The sequence below is a fragment of the Sipha flava genome, unplaced genomic scaffold (assembly GCF_003268045.1).
Source record: "Sipha flava isolate LNK unplaced genomic scaffold, YSA_version1 64_pilon_pilon, whole genome shotgun sequence".
Taxonomy (NCBI): domain Eukaryota; kingdom Metazoa; phylum Arthropoda; class Insecta; order Hemiptera; family Aphididae; genus Sipha; species Sipha flava.
The window spans coordinates 375,017-389,718 of NW_020273604.1; the positions used below are offsets into that span (position 1 = coordinate 375,017).

Here is a 14,702-nt window from a genome sequence, read left to right on the forward strand (position 1 = left end):
TTTTTTTTTTTTTTTTTGATCGATGCGTTAGATATTTCAATGACGAAACGAACGCGCATACATCTGTGACCGAGTGTGTATGTGTGCCGTGTACCATGTAAAATAAACTCAAACATATTTACGATACAATAATAATAATAAGAAGAAAATATCCAGACTCATATTTTTGACACGCCTCGTGCCCTTCGACTAAACGTTTTAATTTTTTTTTTTTTTTTTACTTCGTTTAAAGGATTTTGTACATGTGTATGTGTATATGTGCATGGCATATTTCATAATCCACACGTAACGATCACAACGTTATTGTGATTAAAATCATCGATGTACAAATATCATATACTGTATATTGTTCACATGTGCACGCGCTGGTGTTACGAAGTTATTTTCATGTACTTAATAAACCGTATGACACACACACACACATATATATATATTCCGCGATGTATATTAGGTATAAGGATAAAAATATTATCACGATATAAATAAAAAAAATTAAAAATATTCACATATCGTGGATACTGTAAATCAATCGACAGTAAAATGTGTGAATAATTTAGAGTATATTTACGCTGGCACAAATATTTACCATTGTATAATATTATAACTAGGGTTTTGAATTTAATGCACTAAAGAACCTTAAAAAATACATTAAAAATGCAAAAAAAATTCAATATAAAATGCCAAAAATTATAGTATAAAATTAAGTTAAAAAGGTTTTTAATTTAATTTTTATATTTATATTAATATTAGGTACACAGGATTATACATTAGAACATTAGATGCATAAATAAGTGTTTTTTTAATAAAAAAAAAAAAAAAAAATTTGCTATTGAATTTGAAGTTATATGAAACGGCTTCACTATGTCATGTATATGCATATGATTATATATATATGTTACAGTTAAAACCCGAAATCCGTCAAAACTAGTTTTAACTAGTTTCCACAAATCCCTTTAGTTAATTCTGGTTTTAACTAGTTTAAATTAGAATTAACCGCAGGTGTAAATGAGTCAGTAAAAACTAGTTTTAACTAAAATGCATGTATTCGAACGTAGGTTACGTGTTGTCCGGTCACGTTATCGCGGACGAGAATAAGCTGCTGCGGTCGTTGCAATAACGACCGCGACAAATATTGCTCGATAATTCGACCGGCCGATTATCAAATCAATTAAGATAACTTTAACTAGTCTTCCATCACGCAGATATGATAACTTTGACATATTATACCTACAATAATATGTTATTGATATAGATGTCAGCGTATATTGTCGGTGATGCCGTGTTTCGTCAGTACGATTGTGTTCGTTGTAGTCGTTGTACCTATGTGTTTTTGTTGCGAATTTGTCCGTTTTTTATTCTAAGTTCTTTTTTGCGCTCTCAATGACGTTCACCAGTATTGAACATCATCGTCGGGTCACTGTATACTTTCGTATCATGTCAGAAACTGAGACAGAAATTAGTACCCAAGAACGATTCTTAAAGAAGCTTATGGAATTGGCGAAAGGAAAGGACAATCATTATAATATCATTACAAAAGATGCATATAATTTACTTCTAAAAGAGGTCGAGGATGCGATATTAGCAACTAAAAAAACATCTACTCAGTATAGAAGGATGAAACGGTTTAATGTTATAGAATTTGGCGGTACAAAAAAGCTGATAACCCCTCGGAGATCCAGTTAAATTTTATTTGCTGGTGGAAGACATTTTTAATGTCATTGAATTGTCACACGTCGCTGTAGGACATGGAGGAAGAGATCGTCTGAAGGTTGAAACTTCAAGAAAGTACGCCAACATCACTACTGACATGATAAATATTTTTTTGTTCCTCTGTGAAACGTGCCAAAAAAAGAAAAGCTAGGAAAGAAGGACTCGTTTCGAAAACAACTTTGCACACTGAATTTAATAGTAGATGTCAAATAGATTTAATAGATATGCAGTCGCAACCCGATGCACAGTTTAGGTTTATACTTAACTATCAGGATCATCTGACAAAATTCGTTCTGCTCCGCCCCTTGCAAACCAAGCGTGCAGAAGAAGTTGCAAGCCATGTATTAGATATTTTTTTAACCTTTGGTGCTCCGGTTCTTCTGCATTCAGATAATGGAAAAGAATTTGTTAACAATGTGATTTTAGAGCTGACAGCGCTATGGCCAGAGTTAAAAATTGTGCACGGAAAGCCTAGGCATTCACAAAGCCAAGGCTCCATAGAGCGTGCTAACCAAGACGTAGAGCGAATGCTCGCTTTCTGGATGACAGACAATAAATCAACTAATTGGTCTATCGGATTAAAGTTTGTCCAATTTATGAAAAATAGAGCACACCACGCCGGGATAAATATGACGCCTTATAAAGCAATGTTTGGGGTTGATCCAAGAGTGGGACTTGTAACCTCTAACCTGCCCAATGAATTGATTGCTACAATAAACGTCGAGGATGAACTTGAAAGTATCATAAGTACTGAAACTACAAGTGAAAATATGATTAGACAAAAAGCTGCAGGTAAAAATTTTTATTTTTATTTTTTAAATTATAGTTATTAAGTTTAGGTAATATTCATGTTATTTCACAGTAAATTTTTTTATTGCTGTTAAAATAAATGTTTTATTTACGTATTTTATAATATAAATACTGCCTATATTTTTCGAAAACTTTCAAATTATTTTTTAGTACAAAAATTATAAAAATTTTAACTTTTATAGTTAAGGATTGAAAACTTAAAACAAAGATTCTTATTAATAGTTCATACTGTAACCAACAAATCCAATAAATACATAAACACAGTATATTTCTTTGATAAGTTTCAGATACCATAAATGCAATTAGAAAAAAAGCTCATGCAAATTTGGAAAAACAGGCAACTCGAATGATGACTCGAACCGAAAACAAATTTCCTGCGGTTGAAGTTGGTGTCAACGTAGTAATCCGCATTCCAGATGTTGACAAAGGCAAAACCGATCATCCAAATCTCATCGGAATAGTGTTGGAAAAAACAGAGTACGATCTATATAGAATCGGATGTAAGGATGGAATTCTAGAAAAACTTTATTGTAGGTGCGTCCATTATCAACTTTTTATTTAATAAATAAAATAAAATTAGATAATAATGAGTAATCAGTAAAAATTGTTTCAGGTCTGAATTTATAACATGTAAAGAAAAATTCATCACATATAATCAAGTTCCAAAAAATCATATTTCCCTCCGTGCAGCTGCAACAAAAGCATCAACGGGGTCAGGGCAAGGATTTGTAAAATGCACATGTAAAACATCCTGCAGAACAAATCGTTGTTTATGTAAAAAAAATAAAATTCTATGTAACTCTAAATGCCACGATAGTTTGTCATGTCAAAATAAATAATACAATAAATGTTTATATATAAATATGTATATATATATATATAATATATATTTATAATATAAATTTATATATAATATGTACTTATATTTCTACATTTCCCTAGTTAAAACTAGTTTTACCTATCAATAAAACAATATGAATTTTCACTAGATAATTCTAGTTTTCACTACTATATTTTAGACACAACTAATTGTAACTAAATAATAATAAGTTTAAACTAGTTTTGACGATGATGGTCTTTGTAAATTCTAGTTTTAACCAGTTAAAACCAGAATTGACTAAAGGGATTTGTGGAAACTAGTTAAAACTAGTTTTGACGGATTTCGGGTTTTAACTGTAACATATATATATATATTTTTTTTGATGCAATCACACAAAAACATATCTAATATTTTATAGTTTTATCGATCGACTGTAACTTGCATCCTAAACTGTTATCGTTATGGTTAGGTAAATGTCGCGTACAGATTAAAGAGTTTTCAAAAAAGTTATAAATTATTTGCATCACGAATAGATTGTTTTTCTTACGCTGTCAAATATAATGTTGCCTATGAGCTTTTGATTAATTCCTGAAAACATGAAAAAAATTGCACTTTGTGACAGCGAAATGGCAATACGATTCTTAAAAACGTGATAAACATTTATCTACATAATGTAAAAAATTAAAATAAATAAAAACATTAATGTTCAGACTAGCGTTTTAACCCGGTCAACTTCTGTACACTTGTATATTTAGGTACTCGAAACGCTATTCCATTTCATTTTGGTGAATAATGAGTGGTTATTTGTCGTGTTATTTACTACAAACGACGTTGTGCACTCGTATAATAATGACACATTTTTTTTTTTTTTTTTTGCTCGCACGCGTTAGATAAACGTCGCGACTGCGGAGTATGAATTCTCCTCGTCTCCGTCGAATGCCCGGGAAACAATAGAATACGCGGCGAGCACAATCCTCGTATGTAATCATAACGGATACGGGCCAAAACGGATGTGCGTTTTCACTTATTACACCGTCGGCAGATTCGAAACGGTACGAGGTGGCGTTCGACTTTTTCAAATAAACCGTAACAATATCTATTTCAAGCACGGAGTGTCGTTTAGTACATTTCCATATCACAATAAACTGTAACGGTTCCGCGTACATATTATATATCGATCTTAAAAATTTTAATATTTTGTGAGCAGGCAAATTATAATGTGTATTTAACTGATTTAAATTATCCGAGGACGTCAGAACGCTATTTAACTGTAACGGTTGCGCGTACATATTATGCTTCGATCTTAAAAATTATAATATTTTGTGAACAGGCAAATTACAACATGTATTTAAATAATTTAAATTATTCGAGGACGTCAGAAAGCTATTTAACTCTAAAACAATAAGAACTCGCCGCATTACGTTTCAGTCGAAACAAACGGTCCAGATTTACATTGTTTCAAAAATTAAACATTTGGCAGAAAAATAATAATAATAATAATCGTTATGCATTATATTAATATGATGAAAATCATAAATTTTTTTTAGCTGGAAACAAAAATAAAATTTTTTTCCTTCCCACCAAAGCCATAGTACACAATTTAGTACTATTAATATTATCATCATACCAACTTGCACGGCGGCAGTTAAGAAACGTCGAAAAATTTTGTAAAACGATAATATTCGTTTTAACGTCGTTTTCCGTTCGCGTCGCGGACAGACTTGTATATTATATTATACAAGGCGTACAATAAAAAACGTAGCGTGTATGCACATATCGCACGTACAGGTGACGACGACGACATTAACATTTTAAAATATCGAACGTTATAATGGTCGGTTAAGTGAAGCAAAAAGAAAAATGAAATAATTATACTAATTGCATTTTATTTTTTTCCTTAAGACAACCGTGGAAATCGAACACGGGTCGTCAGTGGGGGCACCAGAAATTTTTCCTAGGGCGAGCCAAAAGGAAGCCAATATATATTAGGGCTGGCACAGTTGTATGATAGTTAAATAAACGGTGGGGGGGGGGGGGGTTGACAAATGCTGGACTGCCCTGAGTGTCTTTTTTTTTACTCCGTATCGGGTAAAAATGATTCACTAATGTTATCGACAAATTTAAATTGTGAGTTATAAGTACATTATTTTTAGACATTTTAGTGAATTATTTAATTATTTAATTGTTATTTAATTATCATTTTTGTACAAGTATAAAATAGTTAATATATAACAAAATATTTAATTACCTGTTGGTTGATATTGAATTTATAATATCAAGTAATTCAAGAGAAACTCTTTTTTAATAAGTTACGTTAAGAAAATCGTTTATACTTCGTTTAGATACTTTGATTAATAATGTAACTTGAAAATAAGAAAAAAGAATAAAAATTAAAAGAATAATAGAAGAGTACGCGACTAAATAAACAAAAACTGTGCTACGACGACAGTATAAAGTTTCACTGTTCACTAGTTTCTAACTGCTACATGTCCACATTACAGATAGATTGGATATCGGAGTGTAGGTATTATGTACCGATGATTGTAATCTAGACTTTACGGTCATATTTCAGGATTAACTAAAATTAGATTTATTCGATAATATTGTCACAATCCCGTCTAATAATGGCAAGTCCGTTTTTGACCAAAACCGTACCCTTCCCTTTTCGGCCGATTCACTTTTCGACCAAATTTAAAATAGGCCGATTCCCTTTTCGACTAAAACAAAAATTTATATAATACATTTAAAATAATAAAATAATGATGTACAATGTTTGATTATGATGGAAACTACTATAGTATATAAATGACGATTCAGGGTTTTACTCGCGTAGCGAGGTTTTAGGTACACATACAGAGCTTAATCCCATTTGCAACAGTATCAAGGTTTGTAAAAAAATTAGGTTAGGTTTAGACTATAAATCCCCTTGGGTCGAAACCTCATCCTCTCGAAAAGTGTCACGTAGTGGCACTCGAGTTTGTGAATGGAGTCGGCAGACGTAAAGAGCAAAGTCTTAACATTTTTAAAATTAAAGTTCCGATTTTTCGAAAAAAAAATGCAAACAATTTTCATTACGATAAGAGATCAAATCTAGATACAAAATATCGTCATTTTTTATATTAATATTTTAATAACTATTGACAACAATTGTACATCATTGTTTTAAATTTATTATATACATTTTTGTTTTAGTCGGAAAGGGAATCAGCCTATTTTAAATTTGGTCGAAAAGTGAATTGGCTGAAAAAGGAAAGGTACGTTTTTGATCGAAAACGGCCATGCCCCCTAATAAGCAATAAGCCGTTTCCGCGAACAACTCCACCAAATATAAGACGTACATAATCGACGTGCGTATGACTTAGGAAAACAAGACCACGAAGTTACAGGTATACTATTTCCGTAACACTAGTTCACTCTCTACAGGCAACGCCCGGTCATGGGTGACTGGAGTGATATAAAACACTACTAATAAGATTTTATCATTAACTATTAAATATCGGTTTATCCCATACCCTTTGATAGATTAGCTCACCGTTCGCCTGAAATATTATTTCCTATACGTAAGTACGCTTCCAGCTTTCGAAGAAGTTAAATTGTTCTTGGTTATGGTTAACCCTCTATAATTCATTGTAGCCTTGCCTGTGAAGGGTTAAAAATTATAATTTCAACAATTAAATTTCATCAAAACTTTTAGGCGGGCCAACGGGTGGATCAGAGGTTTCCAAAGCGAGCCGTGACCCGCTCGGGCTCGCCTTAGGCGCCGCAACTGCCGGGTCGTACGCGTTAGGATAACTAATTTATCACACGGTACGGGCGCAAACACTTGTTGACGTAGAATTTCTGAAAATAAAAAAATCAATATTGAAACGTTTTCAAATCGATTCCGACGGATTTCGATTACAGCGAACATTGCATTATTACGGCACCGTGGATTCTCACCTTCTTCGTGGTCGCAAAAGACAATATCATAGTTTTACGTTTTTTTTTTTTTTTTAGCTTCAAATTATCGATGAAAACGTGCCGAACGTTCGCTTCGGACAGCTATCAAGAGTTCATCGGTTAACCGGCCCTCTTACGTTGCATACGTGCTGCGCCTGTACTTCGTTACGTCGACGCGTGCGTAAAATCGCGTGCACGGAGGCTCTATAATGATACACACGATTCGGGTAACGGAGCGAAAAAAAAATAAATGTACAAAAATCGAAACCGCGCGTACACCTCAACTGCGTATTACTGTACAGATCGATCGTACGTACGTAATACCTGATCCGACGGGGAGAGGTTCACGGCCGCCCGGAGCGTGTCCTGAGCGGGTTGTACGGTAAAAGGTAAATAAAAAAAAAAATAAAAAAAAATTGAAACAAAAATAAACATAACGGGAGACGCGCATAATATGATCCGTATACGATTCGTGAGGAATACGTTTGGATAATATTATACTCGAAGTGTGTGGGCACGCCGCGCGAGAACGTTTTTCGCACGAGTTATCTCGTCGCGCGCGCACGCAACCGCGTTCGAACATCCGACGTTAATTTATGCAGGAATTTCACGCGGAATCCGCTCACACGTGTTCGACAGTAAACGTACGCCGGGGCACCGTGCGAATATATTACGTGCATTGCCGTCGTCGGCGTACGTTGACTCAATATGTTGCACGGGGACGGTGTTGAAAATGGGATCGCGCGGTGGCCTGCGACGGCCTCGGGTGAACCGATTCGCCGACCGGGCTGAATCCGAATTTAGTCCCGAATTATTTTAAGTACTACACTAGTCAGGTCCCGGATTTGTATAGGTACTACGCTAGTCGGGTCCCGGATTTTTATAGGTACTACGCTAGTTGGGTCCTGGATTTTTATAAGTACTAGGCTAGTTCCTGAATATTTTTTTGGTAATTACTATGTTATACTAACATTTTCCGTCTTATTTTAACAGACTTAGGACTGTCTATGATCTATTTAGACCACAGGTACGGTTAAAAATGTTTTTTATAGTTTTTTTTTTTAACATTTTAAATATTTTTATCAACACAATTCTTATAATTTATATTTTAATGGAAAAGAAATTAAAAAACAAAAAATTTTTTTAACCATACCTATGGTCTAAGTAGATCATAAACAGTCCTAAGTCTGTTAAAATGGGAAGGAAAATGTTAGTACAATGTAGTACTTACCAATAAATATTAAGGAACTAATGTAATACCTAAAATAATTCAGGATCCAACTAGTGTAGTGCCTATAAAAATCCGAAACCCAACTAGTACACTACCTGCGATTAGTCCCTAGTATTTGGGATCCAACTCGGATGCTCCTGCCGACCAGGTGCACGAGCGCGGGTTAGAACATATTCGCAGCGACGTCGACCGACGGTGAGAGACCGGAAAACTGGTCACCGGTTAACCTAACCTGGTTTTCTTTCGCCGTTTTCTGATTTTCGTTTTCATGACCTGGACACGATCGAACGCGCGCGCGCGGTCCACCGTCATCGTTATAATAAGTTGTTTTACTTTTACGTCGTTGAACAGTGCATCGTAACACCGGGTGGTACAACTCGCGTTCGAGACAGGGCGACAAACGGTCGGCGACAAAGTATGCACAGAGCTACAACGTCGCGTTCGGGATAATATTTCAAGGGGAGGAAGGACGAATCATGTACGTTTGATTTTGACGCCGAACCGTTCGCTGTTCTGAAAACATGAAATATTTATGAATCAACACGAAGCTCAAACAATAGAATCGACTATAAACGACGAAGTGCAATTCAAATGAATCAAGAATGTTGATTATATCTACAGATAATAGATTTTCTCTTAGTGCCCGTACTTGCAGCACAGTAAGTGGTATTGTTGTTAGAATGAACGATTTCCATTTTAATCACAAAACTGGATACCGTTTTGGCGGGAACGATAAGCGAGCAATAAGTAACAATAGAATTTAACTTGTAAACACTACTGCTTCCGTAAGACGGTAAGACAAAAAAAAAATTAGTCTGGGGCAATAGGGACATCTGCCGCCCACTTAAAAACGCCACTGCGCAGGTCGAATAACAACGGTACGCGATCACGACAGTCATACAATATCATACTGCTAAGCCCATGGCCGACGGAGTGCAAAGTCCAGTCTTCTGTCGCGTATAAAGCGATCGGTACTGTTTTTACGAGTAATATAATTTGCGGCACGTAAATAGGTGTTCGTATTGGAAGGGTGGTGAGGGAGCCTTGTGCAAAATTATCAAAATAATGTGCAACAAAGTGGTATTACCATATATCTTGATTCGAGGTTATTACAATAGGTCGTCGGGTAGGGGGAATGATTGCTTCATACCGTCCTCCTCCAAATTGCGTATGCCTGTCGCGGTCGGTTTTTCGTATGATTTTAGCGCGCTAAGTAAACGCGAACTCGCGGTAACCACTTGGTACACAAACTTGTGATCGTGACTTATGGAATCGTGTTGAAAATTTCATCGGCAGCATCGTCGTCGTCGAGACGCTATTGCGACACTCTTTCTCTCTCCACGCATATATTTACATCGGTTCGAAAGGAATGCAAAAACAAATAATGTCGAATACCTAATCGTGCGCGTCGCGTCGGTTAGCGAGTGCGATTTTTCGCTATTAGTATTTATTTATTTATTTATTACGAATTTACAGGCTGAGCCCTTAAATAGAGGTATACAGTAAAATGGTATCGTTTTGACGGCGTACATCATTTGGGCGAATCGACCCAAAATATAGTCTGTTTGGGCGAATAAATATATACCGTTTGGGCTAGGATTATTTAACTAAAAATACCGTTTGGATGGTATAAAAATGCTTATAATATACACTCAAGAATTAATTAAACAAAATTATATAAAATATAAATAATTAATAATAAGTTCTGTTTAAAAAAAAAATATTGATATGGATATTAATAATATTGTTATTTATAAGTAGGAAATAATTTATAGTCAAAAAATTAAAATAATAAAATAAAATTACAGATAGGTTAGGTTATAATGTTATATAATTATATATTATAGTTATATATATATAATATAACTATAATTATATGATATAATATAATTATTAGTAGTTTTTAAAACAAACTATTGGCCTGATATTTTAAACCTAAACATTTTATGAATTCTAATTGGTTAATATCTCTTTTATTTGTATTTCATGTTTCTTGTATTAACTCTTTATTTTTTATATCAATAATATCATCCGTATTTGTTATCAGATTTTTACTTCGCACAGGTAAAAATAATTTAATTCGCCCAAACGGTACACATGATAGTTACCCAAACGGACTATTATTTTTTTGGTCAAAATCATTACCTTCGCCTAAACGACCACCACCCGTTTTGACGATCTCTTTCAACACTTCCCTGTAGCGCATACCCAGCGGCTCCGTTTCGTAAGGCAAAAAAATCATGTGCTAAACCTGTGGTGCACCATATTCGTAGCTTTTTACGAAAAAATCGATCAACATATTAAAACCATTCACGCGGACAAAGTCCACCGCGGTCAGTCACGTTCATATCCATTGTTGGTCATGTGTGTGTGCGGGGAGCTTAGGTCGGTGTAAGTATGTACGAAACGGATTTTCAATTACGTCACATGCATCGAATTACATTATTAGAGTTGAAAAAATATTTCAATTGCATATCGACCGTTATTTTCTAGAATATTAGAATTAATCGTCTTTTCGGACGAAAAACGACTACGAAAATCGACGTTATCGCCGGTGGCGTTGTTTACGAACAAAACAATGTTGTGTCTGCGAAAACGAAATAACACTGAAAAACCCCTACACACCCTTTGACTACGTGACCCGAAGCGGTTATCCGTTTTTTCGAGTATGTGCGATGCAGTGCCGCAACTATGGGCCCGTGTCTAAGTAAAATGAACACCCTCCCCCGCATCCGGATTCTGCAGAGAAACCGTACCGTATTTTTAACCAATCTATTTTCAATTCCGATTAAACGGGCTGTAAAAAAAAACGTTGATGTACGATAATGTGTACAAAACAAAATCAATCATTTATTTTTCAATCTCCATAAATAATTATTATTACAAAATGGTTTAATTCTCTTGCTTTCTACATATTTTTAAAACATTACCATTGGGCCCTATTATAAGCTGGGGTCATGGGCCCGTGTGTTTGACACACGCAACACACCCGGTTATTGCGGAACTGGTGCGATGTATAGCACACGTGAACGTTTCGAGCCAACTTGCTGGGATTTTCAGCTAGATTTTCTTACCGGCTTTCCACCTATAAAACACCAGGTTCCGATCTCCTACCTGTCCATCGCGGTACTTTTGCGTGGCGCTTAGCAATCCAAACGGTTCTGTTAATCGTTTACTTGGCCGCAAGGCACGGCTAATACAATGTCCTTGCAATCCTTCGACACCTATAGTTCAGTAACACGAAGGCGCCCGATCACTGTCTTCGTCCGCCTTCGATTACGATACTGTTTGCTTCCCCGCCATTCACTCAAGCTTTTTCTCGGTTCTTGCTCACTGCGTAATCGGCACGATTTACGATTCAAACAATTTAATTTCCATTCGTACTCCCCTTCGCTTCCTCAACAGGTATTTTTCGTTTCCATCTTACCCAGGTCATCTTACTCTGAGCTCAAATCTTCTTCTCCTCGAAATTCGTTCCTCTCCTATAATTCACACACTGTACTGGCTTGATTGCAATTAAAAAAATAAAATAAAACCGTTTCGAATCGGATGGTCGAAAACACCGATTATACAACGCAGCAGTGAACTATTTTGCGAAGTCCTATACACACGTACGCACGAGCACACATCTCGTCATACTCGCGTCACACACGCTGGCCGTTTTCAATCACGAACTCGTATTTTTCGTCATCCAGTATCGCAATATGCCTTCTGGTCATCGTCGCCATTGTCGTTCGTCTTATTATTTCGTCCGGTTTTTCGAACGACACAACAGAGGACGATGGATATGACGATAGTACGTATCGCATTCATTCGTTTAGGAATAGGAACACACGCAACGATAATAATAACTAATAATGAATACTGTACATACGATCTCGTAATGTATTTTTTTATTTCATTTTATATATGTATATATTTTTTTTTATTACACAATCTATAACATTTATACAAATTCCTACGAGATAAATCGCATCACAGTAGTCGCTGATGAGGATATACCATTATATATATATATATATATATATAAATACTTTTATTGTCTACATAATCATGTATAATATATATTGTTTAGTACCTAAGTATTTTATCGAATTAATTACAATGTAAATGCATCAAACACGAAATGCACAAAAAAAAAAATAATAATAATAATAATAATAAGTAACATCAATAATGTCAACATTAAATCGTACACTTACAAGGTATAATAATTTATCGAAACAAAACGTGTTAAAAATACTCTTGTGGACGTGTATTGTCTTATCGAAAGGAAAATAAAATATGTTTAAGACTACACAACTAAGTATAATATGCCTACCTACTTATATGCGTACGGTCTATATAGGCGTATAAATAATTAACACAAATTAACTCATATTACTTTTATATATATACATAAAAGTATAACGTAAAACTATATCTACAATATACAACTGATAGTTAGTAATAAAATATGTTAAAACTAGATCACTTTCACTACAAAAAAAAAAAGGGGGGAGGGAAAAATACGATATATAATACTCATTAAAATACTATTACTACTACTACTTCTAATAAAAATAATATACAAAGTTCTACTATAATATATTTTTTTAATTTTTTTTTATTATTATGAAAATAATGATATGGTATTTAAATATTATATGTACAAAATGCGGCAATAAATTAAAAACCGTTAGTAACCAGTGGATTCGTATACACCGATTTCCACGTCTTTAAAGCGTTACAATATGATTATAAATAATTATATACATATAATAGAATTATGTACTATTGAAAATATGATAATATACAATAAAAATAAATAACTTTTCAAAGTGATGAAGACGTTCTAAACACACATAGCAACGACCGAGCTCTCGTATTGAGTTTTTATTCTCTTTAGCGCACCGTTTAAGTCTGTAAAACACAAAGGCATTCATTTTAATTTCATACGATGTATGTACGCAGCGCGTTGCGATCATAACACTTAATAGTAACAATTATAAAACCGTTGTCGGTCTTGAGTGCGTGAAAATAATATGGTGAAAAACTATCTCGTATGACGAACAGCGGTTTTTAAAGTTTAATGTTCGAAGTATTAAAAACAATAAAAAAATTTCGTACCCCTGAAAATCAGAAATGCCAATATTGAACTAAGACTCGTTGAAAATGATGTGCAAAAATGTTCCTTCATATTTCGTTGGCAAATTTTATGTAAATATAAAATGTTTAAATTTTTTATATTTTTTTCTATACAAGAAACATAATACACAAATACTATTAAGTAATGCACGAGTTTCAATGTGAACAATTATATTGTTTATTTATTTTTTTTTTTTTTTTTATTACTAGCACTTCAATACTCGGTTTGACGGAAGAAAACCAACACGCTTAGAGTCTAACCCTAGACAGTATAATTATACACAATCGATGTAAAATACGTGGCAATCAATAAAATAACAATGTTTGAATTTTAATTGTGGCCACGGAGCCTTTAAATTATTTTGTCGGATCATAGTTCGAGAATCGCCGACGGTGTCCGTAACGAGTAATCCGTCGCGCGAACACAATGAACGGACGTAGATTTTAATGGCTCGAAGAGGCTGAAAGTTGATCAGCTATTATTGTTACTATTATTAATGCATTAATAACAGTACATATTAATGATAGCGCGCGGCTCGTATATGAGTGTAATAAGTACCGATAGATCACCGCACGTGCTGCGGTTGAAATGGTGGGGGAGGACTTAAACGCGAGGGGAAGCGACGAGGAAATTAAATATGTTAACTTAGACCCCCCGAAAAAGTCGAACAACATGTAATACATGAAAATGTTCGCGTTACACGTAAAATGTTCTAATTTTATACGTATAACTCTGCACCAGATCGATAGTAAAAACGCTAAGCGGTGGGATCGGAGCTGAAAAGATGGAGCTGAGTTAGTGCACTGTTGCGGTTATGTGTACACAGTGGTCTGCACCGTAGAAGGACAAATGTTGCGGTAAAATTTTACTGGCGGACGAATGGGAATCCAAACGTTCCAGACGCAAGAGAGCCGGACGAGTGTAATTCGCGCGCCGCAGGAAAAGGCGAGACGTAAAAGTGAGGGAGATAAAAAATAAAACATAAAAATCCTCGCGCACGAATGCGAGTCGCTCACCGGTGTTCCTTTTCCTTCTTTCCTTAATTTTTTTTTTTTTTTTTTTTG

At 34.7% G+C, this 14,702-nt stretch overlaps 1 protein-coding gene across 1 annotated transcript; it reads left to right on the forward strand.

Annotated features, from left to right (window-relative positions):
- Window positions 1-1,903: 1,903 nt before the first annotated feature.
- LOC112691542 (KRAB-A domain-containing protein 2-like) lies at window positions 1,904-3,359 on the forward strand. Its single transcript, XM_025565824.1, has 3 exons — window positions 1,904-2,502; window positions 2,802-3,054; window positions 3,134-3,359. The coding sequence occupies exons 1-3, from the start codon at window positions 1,935-1,937 to the stop codon at window positions 3,357-3,359; spliced, it is 1,047 nt and encodes a 348-aa protein (XP_025421609.1). The 5' UTR covers window positions 1,904-1,934.
- Window positions 3,360-14,702: the final 11,343 nt, after the last annotated feature.